The sequence below is a fragment of the Oncorhynchus masou genome, chromosome 6 (assembly GCF_036934945.1).
Source record: "Oncorhynchus masou masou isolate Uvic2021 chromosome 6, UVic_Omas_1.1, whole genome shotgun sequence".
In the NCBI taxonomy this organism is placed as follows: Eukaryota; Metazoa; Chordata; class Actinopteri; order Salmoniformes; family Salmonidae; genus Oncorhynchus; species Oncorhynchus masou.
Genome location: NC_088217.1, coordinates 34,005,935 through 34,023,626, shown reverse-complemented (window position 1 = coordinate 34,023,626; position 17,692 = coordinate 34,005,935). Strand labels below are relative to the sequence as shown.

Below are 17,692 nucleotides of genomic sequence, written 5' to 3'. Positions count from 1 at the left end.
TTTGTCTCTTATAATGGAATAATAATGGATTTAATTCAATTAAGTTGTGCATGGCAACCATTTTGCACCAAGTGCTCAGCTCTGACATTCTCTCTTGTCTCCAGGCAAAGAGCTACTGGCTGGGGCCCAAATACAGCAAGGAGGGGCCTGAGAGCAACGACATCCGTCGCACCAACGTCCCGGACATCCGCGTGGCATACCGCAGTGAGACCCTGCTGGAGGAGCTCAACCTCATCACCCATGCTGTGCACACCAAGGAGCTGGACAACATCGACGAGGAAGACACCCTCTCCATGGCCCCCGTTGGGGCAGAAGGACACCACTAAATCAACAACCCCACCCTGACTTCTAACCCCCCCGGCCCCTCCCTGCTTGACACTGAAGGGGTGCAGTATGAGTGGACTCCAGCTTGTTGTTTAACCTCTACCTCTTACCCCCTTATCCCCCTCCCACTAGGGAATTGGACTGTGCACTCGTCTCTCAGCTCTCTTGTACTAAAGCCAAGGATACAATGCTCCCTGAGTGGCCCCATCTCCCTGTCGGTGATGGGGGTGGTCAGTATGGACTCATGTTCCAGTCCCCCTTCTCCCTCAACCCAGGTTCCCTCTTCAACTCTCTCTGTGTAGCCCCTGTTTTTCCTCTCTACTTCTTTTGACTCCTCCCTATCTCTCTAATGCTCACTGTGAGATTTCAATCAGCACGGCCAAGGTTGGCAGGGGGAACATCCAGTGCTTGAATTATTTTCTAATACACAAATGGGAGGAGAGAGAATGTAGCCTGAAGTCTTTTTTTTCACCTCATCTGTTCTTCGATCAGTTCCTGGATCACTTTCTCTGTCACTTTGATCTCCTGACCCTTCAAACCAATACTTCTGCCCTTTGCTTTGTCATGTGACCCTGCATGAGAAAAAGGGTCCTACAGTTCAGCCTGTGATTTGTTGGCATGTTTGTACCCATCACCTATATTACACACACACACACACACACACACACACACACACACACACACACACACACACACACACACACACACACACACACACACACACACACACACACTGCACAGTTTAGCCGTCCTGAAAACTGTTCCTCTTCCATCGCACAGTCGTGCTGCCTGAAGCTCATCGAGTTTAATATCTTCACAATGAAGTAGGGAAGCAGATACAACTTAACATAAATATTATGAGGGCGTTGTCAACGGGTCGCCTAACCTACACAACATGGACACACCTAAACAATGCATAGGTGAATGTTCCACCCCACATTGTTCCAACACCCGTTGCGCACTGATAGGAACGGTCACATGTAACTTAGAGTTTCGTGGAAACCGCAGTAACAAACTTGTAATGTATGGACGTACTGAGTTAAGAAAAATGGAGAAAGGACCAAATCTGTGTGGCCTAGAAGCAGAAGTCATGAACAATTCCAGTCTGTCTGCTGCTGGGTATCTGATGGCTTTCATCCTTCTCTGTGCTTCTGGAAGATTGTAGGAATTTATTCGCGAAATGAGCCCTCTCGGCCGGTCTCCCTGATCTAAGTCAGCTCTGAATGAAATAGCAGGCAGGACATTCAGCAGAGAAACGGCAGCAGCCATCAGGGCATGGATCTGTGTTCCTGACTGGTCTAGTGCAAACATTCCATAACATTAATATTAAGATCAATGTTATTTTTATTTAACAAATCACATTAGTTATAGAATATGCAGACAAAAAGAGTAGATTTATACTATGTGTGTGTACAATATACTAAATATCTAAAAAGGATATAGATACATGTGTGTGTGTATATCTAAAGATAAGGTACATGTGTGTGTATATCTAAAGATAAGGTACATGTGTGTGTATATCTAAAGATAAGGTACATGTGTGTATATCTAAAGATAAGGTACATGTGTGTGTATATCTAAAGATAAGGTACATGTGTGTATCTAAAGAAAAGATACATGTGTGTGTATATCTAAAGATAAGGTACATGTGTGTGTATATCTAAAGATAAGGTACATGTGTGTGTATATCTAAAGAAAAGATATCAGTCTGGTAGTGGATGCTTAGAGGTGTGTATGATAAGAGATGTTAAACCACAGCTTTGTTTTCTAAGCACAAGTCAAGAAGAATGTCAGGGAGGCTCCCCTGTCCCCCTACGATTACCTCAACACTCAGTGAGTGTGTGTGTGTGTGTCGCTCCCACACACCCCTTGGAGACCAGGACAGACCCCGGGGACTGACCTCTGGGCCCACTTTGTTAGTTATTGCATGCAGTGCCCTGTATGCACCAAACCAGACTTACCAGGTGAAGGCCTTACCACTGCTAGCCTGTCACTCTCCGTTTTCATGCCCTGCTGCAACGCCCCACTCCTCATCAACCATAACCATAACACCTGTCCTCTTCAAGCTTAAGCATTTTTGCTGTCCTAACATCAAGGAACTGATACCAGGCTGCGTGCTGTATGTTAAAGTACTTTATCCTTTATCTACCCAGGCCTTCCAGTGAAGTGGAAGAAGCGTTTTTAGCAATGCTCTGTTTTGCCTGCATTTCCATCTGATGTTGTGCATGTCTGCATGGACCACTGTGTGGCCACGGGAGTGTCTGGGAAGATGGTTAAAGTGCTCTGTAATGTGAAAAAGCAACTCAACTCAAATCCAGCTCATCACTCTGGCAACGCTCAAACCATGGAGAGACAAAGTTGCTTGGTTGTTATCAGCATCAAATGAACTCACCCCCCATCAGTCATGGTTTTCGTGGTCACCAAAACAGATGTGATCTGTACCATAGAGATCCTATTGTAATTCCTACTATTGTCCTGTAAATTCATCCCCATCTCACCCAACAAGCCTTCTCCTCATCGGACCTCTTCTGTGATTCAAACTGTGGGAGTTCTATTTGTACAGTCCTATTATTTGCCAAGACTGTTAACTACTGGGCCCTAGTTGTAAAGTGTTCACCACGCATTGCATACCATTACCTACCAGCCCATTTTAAAAACCTAAGTGTGACAAAAGCCACACAAAATATACGAGTAAATGTTTGAGAAACCAGATAATTTAGGACAAGCTGAACATGGGGATGGATTTAATATATAAAGTGTATTTTTTTAAAGACTATGGAAATAAAAGGTTTATATAAACAGTATATCAATATCTAGATCACAAACTTGAAGTTTTGTTGCTGTAGATCATTTTAAACTGCCCTTGTTTAAGCAGACAGATGTATTTTGTCATATTATTATTGGCCTTGTCTTTCACTAGATTTACAATTGGACTCAATATTTCCATGTATGTTCTTTTATTATTTAGTATTTTAATCGTTTTTCTGGTGTTCTTGTTGTGTTAGGACTGTTGAAGTGTTCCATGTAGCTCTCTCTCAGTAGAGTATTGAGTGATGTTGATCAGGTTAGCTAGGGTTATTTGGAGGGGCCTTCATCAATGGTAGGACCCAGAGCCATAATGGGTATCCCCTCTGACATTTAACTCAGCCAGAGCTGCCTATGTAATCCGGCTGTACATTCACACCTAAACACCCACTCAAACACTGTAATCCTTCCCACAGACATACAGCCATAGACTGGAACACTGTTTCTCTTTGATTGATCCAAAGAGGGCTTTAAAAAACAAGCAACCGTTTAGTACAACTTTTGATTTGATTCTTTGAAATCGTATTTTGCAGGGAATTAGAGGATGCATGTATGATTTGGGTTTGTGTCTCTTCATGTGGAGTAGAATGTGTGTAGTTACTTGATAAACGATCAGACATCCATGTTTAGATCCAGGTGTGGCTCACTGAGGGACCCAACAACTTCATTGACCTTTACCTTTTCATTTCCCTCCGTCCAGTTCAGATTGTCCATCAGAGTTCACAGATGTGTTCTTTCAAAACCTCACTAACTCCTGTTGTTGGTCTCCATCTGTAAAATGAGTTTAGTTTCTTTGCTTGTTTATAAACTAAAATGCTAGCGAACCTGTTGGTTCTACTGGTACCATAGACCATACTTTATCAAACTTCACTAAGGACTGCCATATGTATTTCTGTTCCAATCGAAAGAGCACACAAACAAAGTTGGAAGACAAGTCAAATGCTGTTTGTTTTCTTGCACTGTGTTCAGTAGTGCAAAGAGTCTTGGGCAGTAGTGTGATATAGTGTCTTGTCATCACAGAACACAAACCAATTAATCAGTCAATTATCACACTGCCAGTTTTGTTTTTTGTTCAATTGATTTTCTCATTGCAAAATCACCTAGTATTCTTTTCACTTCATTATGTTTAATACAAAGAGTTTGTTGACTTGTGATTGTTTTGTGCCTCCATTCATTCATTCATTCATTCATTCATTGTTTTAGACATTTGAATGTTTTTCCATGAAAGGTTCTCTGCACGTGTTTTATTATTGACATGGTTGTCTTTCATTTGTTTAAGTCTATTGTAGTCACTATCATGACTTTAAATGAATGCCAATGTTTTACATTTACTCAAATGCTTCTGATATGGTACATGTGTAACGTCTGAAAAATGAAATAAAGCATGTTTATTCATCTAACGTGTTGTGTCCTACATCATTCAGTAGTTGGCTGGTGTCATTCAGCTAATTTACTTAAGTCAAATAATGCAAGTGATTTATATGGATAGACAGAGCCAACATTGAGATACATGATTAGTTTACAGAGATACAGACGGACTTACATGTCCATACATATCACTACCAAAATAAAATGTATATCAATTGATTACATTTCAGATACATCAAAAACAAGATACATGAAGTATTATAACACTTAACATAAATTTCTACATGTATAAATGGTGACTTGAATAACTTAATCAAGATCAATCATAGAATCAAGTGGCATCAACACTGGTTTGATACAATAAATATGCTAAACATATTTAAGTTAAAACAGTTGATACAGAATATATATAGAGAGAATCTGTTTTTAAGTATTGGATCTTATCAAATGCACAAATAGTATTTTTTACTAAATGTAACTAACACTAGAGCTTTGATAAGTCCGCCCTACATACTTCTAACTAAACTCTGCTTACTTTGTTTTCAGTGGATATAATCAGTATTTTCTCTACTGCACAGCGGAAATGTGTAGCTTGAAGCTCAAGAGTTGAAACTTCATGTCCCGAGTCTGTGACACTCTGGTCATCTTCTCTTCTCCCGTCTTAAGGCTCTATGGGCCTTACCTCACTGGCAAGCTGGAGTGGAAAGGAAAAACAAATCAGTTTGTTACCTGTCATGTACAAGAATATAAATCAACGGTTTTCGTGCTAAAGACAGAGTGGTGTGGGACTTACAGCCATTGCAGACTTGATGTTCTGGAGCTGGAAGAAGACCCGGCCCCCCTCCTCAGGACACACAATCTTCAGCTCCTCTCTTGTCATCCCCAGGAGCATGGAGCCACTCAGCACACCCAGACAGCGCACCGTGCTGAGAGAGAGGGAGGAATGAACAAATCATGGAAAAGAGATACAATACTTATCCTGTCATTTTCTCATGCTCACTTTATAACTATTGTAGTCAATCACATGTATGCCTACAGAGATCAATAATCTATAGTTAATGTGATTGGGAGTTTGAGTGCTCTTACATTCTACTGAAGCCCTTGTGCTCCAGCCAGGCCTTCACTTGGTCAGGCTTGGACCTCTTGGTTAGGGAGGGAGGGCCACTGGTTTCCTAATGGGGGGGGGAATAAAGTCTTGATAATTACACACTAATACAGTGCACTACACACATGGAGCTCGATTCAGACTTAGGAAATCTATTCCTTTTTATGCGTTTTGATTGAAGCACTTCTCAGTATTTGGTAATCAGACTTACACTATATATACAAAAGTATGTGGACACCCCTTCAAATTAGTGGATTTGGGTATTTCAGCCACACACATTGCTAACAGGTGTATAAAGCCGAGCACACAGCCATGCAATTTCCATGGACAAACATTGCCAGTAGAATGGCCTTACTGAAGAGTGCATTGACTTTCAATATGGCACCGTCATAGGATGCCACCTTTCCAACAAGTCAATTCATCACATTTCTTCCCTGCTAGTTGTGCCCCGGTAAACTGTAAGTGCTGCTAGTTTGAAGTGGAAACGTCTAGGAGCAGCAACGGCTCAACAGCGAAGTGGTAGGCCACACAAGCTCACAGAACACGACCACCGAGTGCTGAAGCACGTAGTGCGTAAAATTGTCTGTCCTATGTTGCAATATTTACTACAGAGTTCCAAACCACCTCTGGAAGCAACATCAGCACAAGAACTGTTCATCGGGAGCTTCATGAATTGGGTTTCCATGGCACAGCAGCCACACACAAGCAGAATATCACCATGCGCAATACCAAGCGTTCGCTGGAGTGGTGTAAATCTCGCCGCCATTGGACTCTGGAGCAGTGGAATCGTGTTCTCTGGGGTGAGGAATCACACTTCACCATCTGGCAGTCTGATGGACAAATCTTGGTTTGGAAGATGCCAGGAAAACTCTACCTGCCCCAATGCATAGTGCAAACTGTAAAGTTTGGTGGAGGAGGAATAATGGTCTGGGGCTGTTTTTCATGGTTTTGGCTCCTTAGTTCCAATGAAGAGAAATCTTAACGATACAGCAGACAATGACATTCTAGATGATTGAGTGCTTCCAACTTTGTGGCAACAGTTTGGTGAAGGCCATTTCTTATTTCAGCATGACAATTCCCCCGTGCACAAAGCGAGGTCCATACAGAAATGGTTTGTCAAGATCAGTGTGGAAGTACTTGATTGGCCTGCACAGAGCCCTGACCTCAACCCCATCAAACACCTTTGGGATGAATTGGAACGCAGACTGCGAGCCAGGCCTAATCACCCAACATTAGTGCCCAACCTCACTAATGCTCTTGTGGTTGTGGTCCCTGCAGCAATGTTCCAACATGTAGTGGAAAACTTTCCCAGAAGAGTGGAGGCTGTTATAGCAGCAGAGGGGAGACCAACTCCATATTAATGCCCATGATTTTAGTATGACTAGCAGGTGTCCACATACTTTTGGTCATGTAGTGTACCTACATGACCAAAACTAGCTTTTTGGGAGTAAAAACTGAGAAACGCCCCGGGCATATAATTAAAACATTCTGGAGTGCATAAATCAACTAGGTAGGTTGAGCCAAATTTCATCCCTGTAAATTGTGTAAACATACAATTAAAATTGGGAATAACGGCAGAGCTATTTATAGCCTAATTCACCGTGGAAAAGGGGCCAAAATCTATGTCATGTTGACATGAATTACAGTTTGCTTACATATGACGGGCTTCACATTCGTCTCCAGCAGTAAGGAAAAATCATCTGAAACATTGGTAATTACAATCCCCTTCTCCAAACGTATAACTAATTTACCTACCTCTTATCAATGTATACTTTACAGTGCATGGAGAATGGCGTTATTTCTTTCTGAAATAGTAGATGTTTTCTCACTTGGAACTGACAGGTGCTCAACCTTATTCATGGTTTCCTCGCGAGTAAAGTTGTTGGAATTATGAGGGAATTAAGTCCAGGTCAGAATAGGTGTATCTCTAGACACACCTCTGCCACACCTCCATTGTTCTGTGATCACCTCCCCAAACTAATATCTGGCTGTCACATGCATTTCCTCATGCTTAAGATGAAGGTCAGAATACGCAGAGAGAAAGTGAATAAGGGAAAGGGAATAAGGTTCCATTTGCACAGAGGCCAAACACGGGTCTGAGTTCCCCACATGGAGCAGACACAACATAATAACACACAGCAGGCGTTCCAGTATAAAGTGTTGCTGAGTGTTGGGGTATCTTGCCTGCTTTTCCTGCTCCTTGTCCACTGACTCCAGTATGTTGTTGGGCACAAAGCCCTGCTCCCCTCTGTCGCTCCTTACTTTCCACCATTTCTTGGACATGTCCATTAGCTGTGGAAGCACAGAGCACACAAATGCTTCTGTCAAAACCTCCTCTTGGGCGGGCAGACAGAGAGCAGACAGACAGTCAGCCAAACAGACAGGCAGGCAGGAAGGCGCCATGCAGACAGACAGACAGACAGACAGACAGACACAGACACAGACACAGACACAGACAGACAGACAGACAGACAGACAGACAGACAGACAGACACACAGACAGACACAGACAGACACAGACAGACAGACAGACAGACAGACAGACAGACAGACACACAGACAGACACAAACAGACAGACAGACAGACAGACAGACAGACAGACAGACAGACACAGACAGACACAGACAGACAGACAGACAGACAGACAGACAGACACACAGACACACAGACAGACAGACAGACAGACACACAGACAGACAGACACACAGACAGACAGACAGACAGACAGACAGACAGACAGACAGACAGACAGATACCATGCAGGCAGACTTCAAAGTGCTCACCTGAACCACTTCTCCCTTGGAGATGCTCAGCTCTCTGTTGTTCCTTGCAGTGAAGTCATACATCACACGCATGTAACTGGAGTTTGGCTCATCTGGACTGAAAACACATACATAGAACTATAGACACACATAGAACAACATGTATCCATAATGATTCCATGGCTTTTAAATAGTTTAGAATTGTTTCTTAATGCATACCGTGATGGTGAAGTCTTCCATTGGGCCGAACTCTACAGGGGAATATTTTGAAAGAACTTATCGAAAGAAACCTTATTGAAACTTCCCAGCCTATAGAGAACTATAATATGCAGCTCACTGGGTATTTACCTTTTCAGGGGTGGTGAATGGACTCTGACTCTGATTCTGACTCTGCTGCCTCCTCTCAGGTTCTCTCTTCTCTGGCTCTCTCCCTGGGGGAGAGTGGGTCACCTCAGGGGGCTGCCAACCATCGTAGAACTCCAGAGTGTAGGTAGGGATGTCCTCATCATCCTCGGGCCATTTTGTACTGATAACCCATCAGGGACATAGGAAGCCATTGTCAAAATGTATGGAAGTACATTTGTATGCACAGAGCAGCCCTGACTGACAGTAACTCAGTTACTCAACCAATTCCCTGATAGGCTACTAATCACTGATTCTCACCTGGGGATGTTCCAGGCGTCTCCCAGTGACTGCCACAGCTGGTCCTCCTCAGGGGTGGCTTCCTCACTCATCAGACGGATACACTCAGGCTCCAGCAGGGGCGCCACGATGGTGGGGGGCAGCTCCTCAGGGCAGTGGGAGACCACCTGGAGGAGGGAGGGGGAAGCGGAAGTGGTGGGAAACAAGCGCACGGAAGTTATCATACACTGTCAATTAATTTGCTCATATAATCAAATGGGACAGAAGGTAGGCAGGTTCAAAACATAATGTTGAAAAATATGATCATGGGTGAAGCCCTGTGTTGAAAACAAAGATGGAGCAAGCAGTAACTTACAAATGCCAGGGTGGAGAAGAGGCAGTGGACAAATTCCGGAGCACTGGGATTATGAATCTTTCCATTGAGCTCCCCCTATCACAGTGAACAGACAAAAGGTACTGGATTAAGCTCTCATATTGAATATATGAATAGCATTTATTAAATCATGAGTCCACAACAAAAAAATAACGGAGATATTTGAATACACACCAGAAGGTTGAACCCGTATTTGATTTTGTGGAGACAGGTTTTAAACTCCTCTGCCGGTGGCATGCCGTCAATGCCTCGGAAATGAAACAAATGGAATCAAAAAACTCAAACCTTAGACCATAGTTTTCCCAATGTCATCTTGCACCTGAATATGGGATATCCCAGGGGTTAAATAATGGGTTCAGGTGGGGGAGCCAAGATTAGATTTAAGGTTATTCCAAGTTTTGGTTACCGAACTAACCCTGACCCTAACCCTAGCTTCATGTCCACACCCCAGCTCAACCCCTATTCATTACCCTGACCCTAACCCTAGCTTCATGTCCACACCCCAGCTCAACCCCTATCCATTACCCTGACCCTAACCCTAGCTTCATGTCCACACCCCAGCTCAACCCCTATTCATTACCCTGACCCTAACCCTAGCTTCATGTCCACACCCCAGCTCAACCCCTATCCATTACCCTGACCCTAACCCTAGCTTCATGTCCACACCCCAGCTCAACCCCTATCATTAACACTGACCCTAACCCTAGCTTCATGTCCACACCCCAGCTCAACCCCTATCCATTACCCTGACCCTAACCCTAGCTTCATGTCCACACCCCAACTCAACCCTTACCCTATCCATTACCCTGACCCTAACCCTAGCTTCATGTCCACACCCCAGCTCAACCCCTATCCATTACCCTGACCCTAAACCTAGCTTCATGTCCACACCCCAACTCAACCCTTACCCTATCCATTACCCTGACCCTAACCCTAGCTTCATGTCCACACCCCAACTCAACCCTTACCCTACCCCACCCTAACTCAACCCCAGCTCAACCCCTACCCTATCCATAACCCTGACCCTAACCCTAGCTTCATGTCCACACCCCAGCTCAACCCCTATCCATTACCCTGACCCTAAACCTAGCTTCATGTCCACACCCCAACTCAACCCTTACCCTATCCATTACCCTGACCCTAACCACCATTACCCACTTACTTTGGTTTATCATACCCTTATTCTACTTTTCTCTTTGGACACATACAGTAGCTCTGGCCCAATTTAACCACTGGTGTAGCCTTTTTTGGAATAAGGGGAAATACATTTCTAAATCACCTTTATCCTTGTTCTTCTTCTTTTTTTTCTTTTTTTTCATCTCGGCTTTGGTTGCTATAGCAGCGACTTGGCCCATAAACATCTCAATATCATTGAAAATATGATTCAAGATGTCCTGTGGAAAAAAACAAGAAAATGTTGTACAATATTCACATGCAACCCACTAAAAGTACCTTAAGCAATCATCCACAGTACTGCTAACATTAATAATATATTAATAGAGGCAGAGTACTGACCACATTCCTATCAGTCTCTGTGTATGGGCGTGGATGTGAGACAGGGACTGTCTCGGGCTTGTCCTCCATAAAGAGGGGTTGGACTGAGGTTTCCTTCCTGTGAGGAGAGGGCTCTTCTCTGGGCATGGGCGGTGTAGGTGTAGGATCTTCATCTATTGAACACACACATTGATAAATACAGAACTGATTTGATTTCAAGATATTTGGCATCACCTTGAGTATAAAGCTATTCATCTGTCATTAGCATTGGAAACAAACCCTTGACCAAATCGTCTCAGGGTTTCTTAGAGTGATCTAGACAAGCTCACAACCGTAGTCCTCTTGATCAATGGAATGACTACAGAGGTATTTTGGGTTGGAGCATGCCATTGACTTACCATAGTCCGGTGCGCTCCATTGAGCTGAGGGTTCTTCTGGAGGAGTCCATTCTCTCTGCTCAGGGGGTGGGACAGTTTTCTGGTGATTCCTAACAATTTGATGGCCAGACATAACTTCTAGATTGACCCTGCTAGAGAGGAGAAGAGGTTTACCCAGAGAAAATGAGCATATACTCTGATAACCTACAGTAAACCACCAATTTATACGCATTTGTAGACTGTTATTACCTGTTGTTGCTGTGATTGCTAAAGTCATCTCTCTGGTGAGGGAGTGCTCTCTCTAGGTCCCGTTTTATGAAATCGGCCTGAAATGAATCACCAACATCCATTTAAAACCATTTTGAAACATGAGAGTAACATAATGATCATAATACAGGCTGGTGACAAGGTCAGGGATGAATAACAGTCTCCTCACCCGGAGGTCCTCACACTGGAACATGAAGACACTGGTGGTCCTCTTGCTGCGGTCCTTGACGGTCGCGGTCAGCAGGGAGTTGTACACACAGCTGTCCATCACAGCCTTCAGCTCCACAATGCTGCTCAGAGGCAGGGACTCCAGCTCCTCCTAAACTCCACACAGGGAGAGGGGAGGATGGGGAGAAGGGAGGATGGGGAGAAGGGAGGAGGGGGAGAGGGGAGGGTGGGGAGAGGGGAGGATGGGGAGAAGGGAGAAGGGAGGAGGGGAAGAGGGGAGGATGGGGAGAAGGGGGGGGGGGGGAGGAGGGGGAGGTGATAAGGGAATAGTAGGTCATGAATCAGAACTGATAGAGATTTTGAAAAGGCAAAGATAAATGTAAAACGACAAACATAAACCATAGCTATTACCGCCTGTATGTTGAGTACAGCCTGTATGTTGTGTTGTGTACAGTATGTATTTTGTGATAGGTACAGTATGTATGTTGTATTGTGTACAGCCTGTAGGTTGTGTTGTGTATAACCTGTATGTTGTGTTGTGTACCGTATGTATGTTATGTTGTGTACAGTATGTATTTTGTGTTGTGCACAATATGTATCTTGTGTTTTGTACAGTATGTACACTACCGTTCAAAGGTTTGGGGTCACTTAGAAATGTCCTTGTTTTTGAAAGAAAAGCACATTTTTTGTCCATTAAAATAACATCAAATTGATCAGATATACAGTGTAGACATGGTTAATGTTGTAAATGACTATTGTAGCTGGATACGGCATATTATTAATGGAATATCTACATAGGTGTACAGAGGCCCATAATCAGCAACCATCACTCCTGTGTTCCAATGGCACTTTGTGTCAGCTAATCCAAGTTTATAATTTTAAAATGCTAATTGATCATTAGAAAACCCTTTTGCAATTACATTAGCACAACTGAAAACTGTTGTGCTGATTAAAGAAGCAATAAAACTGTCCGCCTTTAGACACGTTGAGTATCTGGAGCATCAGCATTCGTGGGTTCGATTACAACTCAAAATGGCCAGAAACAAAGAACTTTCTTCTGAAACTCATGTCTATTCTTGTTCTGAGAAATGAAGGCTATTCCATGTGAGAAATTGCCAAGAAACTGAAGATCAATGTTTAACCATCTAGCGTTCAGCAAAATAACAACACATTGTCAAATACAGGTAGCCTAGTCAAATAATAAACAGCCAATCACATTAACCGTTACTCTCTCGCGGGGAACCTTCACTCTTGCGCAGACATTTAAAAACGAAACATGACCATTTGAAAAATAAGCCAGTTTTTTGAGCGAGAATAAAGACAACTTTCGAGTAGTGAGACATGCATACCGTTAATACCGTTAATAAGAAGCATCTTATATGGTGAGCAACTGAGTGGCTAGGACAGGCAAGCCCCATACTATTGAGGAGGACTTAATTCTTCCTGCTGCCGCGGATATGGCTGGGACAATGCTGGGAGAAAAGGCCAAAAAAACTACATAGACAATGTCTTCATCAAACAACACTGTTTCACGACGCATCTGAGATGTTTCGAAACAATTACTGCTTTGCATACAAGCTGGACTTGTATGCAAAGACGTGACGGGCCTGGCACAGCTCCTGGTATATGTCCGTTAGGTTTATGAGGGGTCAATTAAGGAAGACATCCTCTTCTGCAAATCACTGGAAACCAGGACAACATGATTTTATATATATATATATATATATATATATATATATATATATATATATTCACCCCAATTGGTAGTTACAGTCTTGTCTCATCGCTGCAACTCCCGTAAGGACTCAGGCAGGAGAGGCAAAGGTCGAGAGCCATGCGTCCTCCGAAACACAACCGCACTGCTTCTTGACACAATGCACAGCCAACCCGGAAGCCAGCCTCACCAATGTGTTACACCGTACACCTGGCTACCTGGTAAGCGTGCACTGCGCCAGGCCCGCCAGCTTTGTGACATCAAATGGACTTTGGTGGTCAAGCTGTGTTGGTATCTGTACTGATGGCGCAAAAGCCATGACAGGAAGACATAGTGGAGTGGTAACGTTGGTGCAAGCAGTTGCTCTCGACGCCACCTGGGTACACTGCAGCCTCCGCTGAGAGGCTCTTGCTGCCAAGGAAATGCCTGACAGCTTGAAAGACGTTTTGGACACTACAGTGAAAATGGTTAACTTTGGTTTAAGCAAGGCCCCTGAATTCTTGTGTATTTTCTGCACTATGCAATGATATGGGCAGCGACCATGTAACGCTTTTACAACATACGCTGGTCATCAAGGGGCAAAGTATTGACACGTTTTTTTAATAGAGAGACGAGCTTGAAGTTGTCGTTACTGACCATAATTGTCACTTGTCTGACCGCTTGCATGATGACGCGTTTCTCACACGACTGGCCTATCTGGGGGATTTTTCTCGCCTGAATGATCTGATCTGAGTCTAGGATTACAGGGACTCTCCTCAACTATATTCAATATGCGGGACAAAATTGAGGCTATGATTAAGAAGTTGGAGCTCTTCTCTGTCTGCATTAACAAGGACAACACACAAGTCTTTCCATCATTGTATGATTTTTTGTGTGTAGATGAACTCAAGTTTACGGACAATGTCAAATGTGATATAGTGAAGCACCTGAGTGAGCTAGGTGCACAATTACGCAGGTACTTTCCCGAAACAGACGACACAAACAACTGGATTCGTTATCCCTTTCACGCCCTGCCTCCACTCCCCTTACCAATATCTGAACACGAGAGCCTCATCGAAATTGCAACAATCACATTTCTGGATAGGGCTGCGCTCAGAGCTTCTTGCCTTGGCAAATCACACTGTCAGGACCTTTGCAACCACATACATATGTGAGAGTGGATTCTCGGCCTTCACTAGCATGAAAACTAAATACAGGCACAGACTGTGTGTGGAAAATGATTTAAGACTAAGACTTACTCCAATACAACCCAACATTGCAGAGTTATGTACATCCTTTCTAGCACCCCCTTCTCATTAACCTGTGGTGAATTATTCACAATTTTTGATGAACAAATAAAGTTTTATATGTAAGATGGATCAATAAAGAGCAAAATCATTGATTATTATTATATTATTATTTGTGCACTGTTCCTATAAGAGCTCTTTGTCACTTCCCAAGAGCTGGGTTGTGACAAAAACTGTATCTTATAGTGTGTGTTATAGTGTGTGTTATAGTGTGTTATAGTGTGTGTGTGTGTGTGGCAGGTTTACATGACTGCAAAAAAACAACATTTGAGAGTGCGCTGACCCTGGTGCTAGAGGGGGTACACAGCTGGAGGTTGAATGTTTGAAGGGGTACAGGACTATAAAAAGTTTGGGAACTACTGCTCTAGAACACTTCATATCTGCTAGTGAACTATGGGTATAGCTTTGCCCACACAATGTTTTAGTGTCAAGTGTAAAGTGTGTGCACCAACCTTGGTCTCGATGTCTGTTAGCAGCAGGTTCCCATCCCGCACCTCCAGGACCATGTCCTGCCCCCACACCCTACCCATCCCATCCAGTATATTCAGCCTCTCAACACAGTCATTCACATCACACACCTCCCCACCATCCAGGTCACAGGTGAACAGATGCTGGAGAACAGAGATAGGGTTTATACAAGCATATGATATCACAGAAATGGCTGAGTATCTATTGTGATCAAAGGCAGACCATTATCATGGCTAGATGATGAGCATAGTAAAATCATATTGGATAAACCAAAACAATACCTCTACTCTATAATGGAATTTGTCCATAATCTTGGTGATAGAGTCTGCATACTCCTTCCTCTGCACTGATGGGATACATGGAATGATTAACCCATTATGCATGGTTGCTTTTCACAAAACAATCTATAATAAACAATGCTTTAGGTCATCAGTTTCAATTTCTCAAGGTCAATAGTCAATGTTAATGGTCATGTTTCCTCTTTACTTACTATATATTGACTTGGCACTTGGTCTGGACAGATTTGATATCTGTGATGACCGATCATCCACTGAATAGCCACTGCCAGAAGAAAATTGAGAGAAAAGCATAATATAGATTCAATTTCAGAGGCAGAATATACAAGAGTTAAGAAGAGAAAGAAACATAAACTGGTTATAGCCACAACGCAAGCACACAAGAGAACACCTACTTGGACTGGATGGACTGGACAGATCCTGCGTAACTGCTAGAGTCAAAGCCATAGGGACTGTTAGTCCTGTACATCCTTAAACACCTTGTTCACACAACTGTAACACAAGGAGACATCGAGACAGTAAAGACACGAGAACACCAGCACAACCTCTACCACAAGAGCGTAATACAACTACTGCTTCAATTGCAACTGATACTTAATTCCACCTTATTGGCTAGTGATAGAGTAACATCAATCACTCACCTGTGATTGTTGTTATTGTCATGACTATATTCATTTGATTTGATACAGGATGTGCTATAAATGAGTAACATCAGACTCCAGAGCTGAGCTGAACCACGAGGACAAACCTTTAGTCGTCACACCTCATAAACCCTAGTGTTAATCATTCATTATGTTATTACAGGCAGCACTGTATGTATAGCCTAAAGACCATGTTTAGACATTTACAGTATATTAGTTGTGTACTATTGCAATAGATCCCAAAGGAAACAACAACTTGAAACCAGAAACCTCAAAGCTCTGTGAACTTCTGTGATATCTTAAGTTATATGATTGAGATGTGCAAACACACATGAACAGTGCAAACAAAACATCTTAATGACATTTTCCATCCACCCTATTGGTTGAAACGAAAGCAACACAAGCGGCTGAAAATGTTAATATTATTTGAAGTAAAGTCAAACATTGATCCGTTAAGCATTAATAAATGACAGAAGACGGTTTATCATGGTTTATTATGGGTTAGCTATGGATTTGACACCTAGCAACACATCATATTTTTATCATCAATCCCAACGCTAATTAGGGCTAGCTATGTACATAGTTTCAAGATAAGTCCGCTTACAGCAAGTTAAGGGGGCCTATATGTTGTATAAGTAAGCATTTGAGATACTCATACACTAACTCAGCTATATTAAAAAATGGTTTAAATCAACACTGGTCTCATTAGCTGATCAAACTCTCACCAGGAAAAACACTAACAACAAACACAGGACAACCTATGGTTTATAGATGTTACAGGTACCTTACCTGTTGTATCCACCAATGTATTTTCTGTGTTATTTGTTGTGGATAAATGTATTTGTCTCTTCTACTTCAAAGCCGATACCACTCATATTTCAGGCCTGGGTTTTTATTGCGGAACAAATACTTCCAAGATTTAGTTCCACATAAAAGACAAGGGCAAAGTCCAGAGTCAAGAGCACATTGATCCAATAGAGGGACAGCACTCAATAAGGTGATACTGTTGTGACAAATTCCTTATGGGAGAAAATGCCAGAAATGCTCCACGTTGGGAATATCTTTTATGCCTATTGTGAAAAATATCTACAGGTGTGTAATCCTGCTCTGCTGACTCCTTAGATTGCTGCAAGTGCTTCTATATTATATTGGAATCTGTAATGATAATACATATAATTGAGACATGCCATTTAGTCAGAAACTTACTTGTATTATGGTGCATCTCTTTCCATAGGATGCTCTGCGGCGAGAGGATTCTCTGAAACAGAAGCTGTCTCTACTGCAGCACACCACCTCTACTCTACTGCTCTCACATGACAATGTCTGGAAGGTTAGGACCTGGATCTCTTATACACTGATGTGATTACTCTATTTCTATATCATACTCTGTTTCATGAAGTGACTGCCATGAAGTTGACAGTAGGTTGGTGTAGTGTGTCATAGATGTTGACACAGGAGTGAAAATTAATTCCTGTCCCGTCTTGTATTGTATCTCGTTTAAACTCAGCTCCAGGGCAGTGGTTGTCGGTGTGCCTGGTATTCATGACGACATCCCTACAGAGCAAAGGTCTGTCAGGGAGGGATCCTTGACTAGCCCATGC

At 42.9% G+C, this 17,692-nt stretch overlaps 2 protein-coding genes across 6 annotated transcripts in view; one reads left to right on the top strand and one right to left on the bottom strand.

Moving 5' to 3' along the window:
- The window catches only part of LOC135541953 (AMP deaminase 2-like), a 58,597-nt gene extending 54,068 nt beyond the window's left edge, over positions 1-4,529 (top strand). For all 3 annotated transcript variants that reach the window (XM_064968476.1, XM_064968475.1, XM_064968477.1), the window contains one exon: positions 105-4,529. In XM_064968476.1, the coding sequence (XP_064824548.1) occupies positions 105-326 (222 nt within the window). In that variant the 3' untranslated portion in view covers positions 327-4,529. The remainder of the gene's footprint in view (positions 1-104) is intronic.
- eps8l3a (EPS8 signaling adaptor L3a) lies at positions 4,503-17,639 on the bottom strand. Of its 3 annotated transcripts, none has more exons than XM_064968480.1 (20): positions 17,298-17,639; positions 15,846-15,942; positions 15,645-15,715; positions 15,436-15,500; positions 15,139-15,297; positions 11,688-11,837; positions 11,501-11,577; positions 11,273-11,400; positions 10,896-11,047; positions 10,660-10,774; positions 9,555-9,628; positions 9,363-9,437; positions 9,029-9,174; positions 8,714-8,891; positions 8,585-8,616; positions 8,387-8,483; positions 7,787-7,894; positions 5,584-5,669; positions 5,291-5,423; positions 4,503-5,191 (listed from the first exon to the last, which is right to left on the bottom strand). In XM_064968480.1, the coding sequence occupies exons 2-20, from the start codon at positions 15,917-15,919 to the stop codon at positions 5,159-5,161; spliced, it is 1,953 nt and encodes a 650-aa protein (XP_064824552.1). In that variant the 5' UTR covers positions 15,920-15,942; positions 17,298-17,639; the 3' UTR covers positions 4,503-5,158. The 3 variants fall into 3 exon arrangements, with proteins under 3 accessions (XP_064824552.1, XP_064824550.1, XP_064824551.1); XM_064968478.1 differs by having other exon boundaries at positions 11,273-11,403; positions 17,298-17,638; XM_064968479.1 differs by lacking the exon at positions 17,298-17,639 and adding an exon at positions 16,881-16,997 and having other exon boundaries at positions 11,273-11,403.
- Between the last annotated feature and the right edge of the window lie 53 nt (positions 17,640-17,692).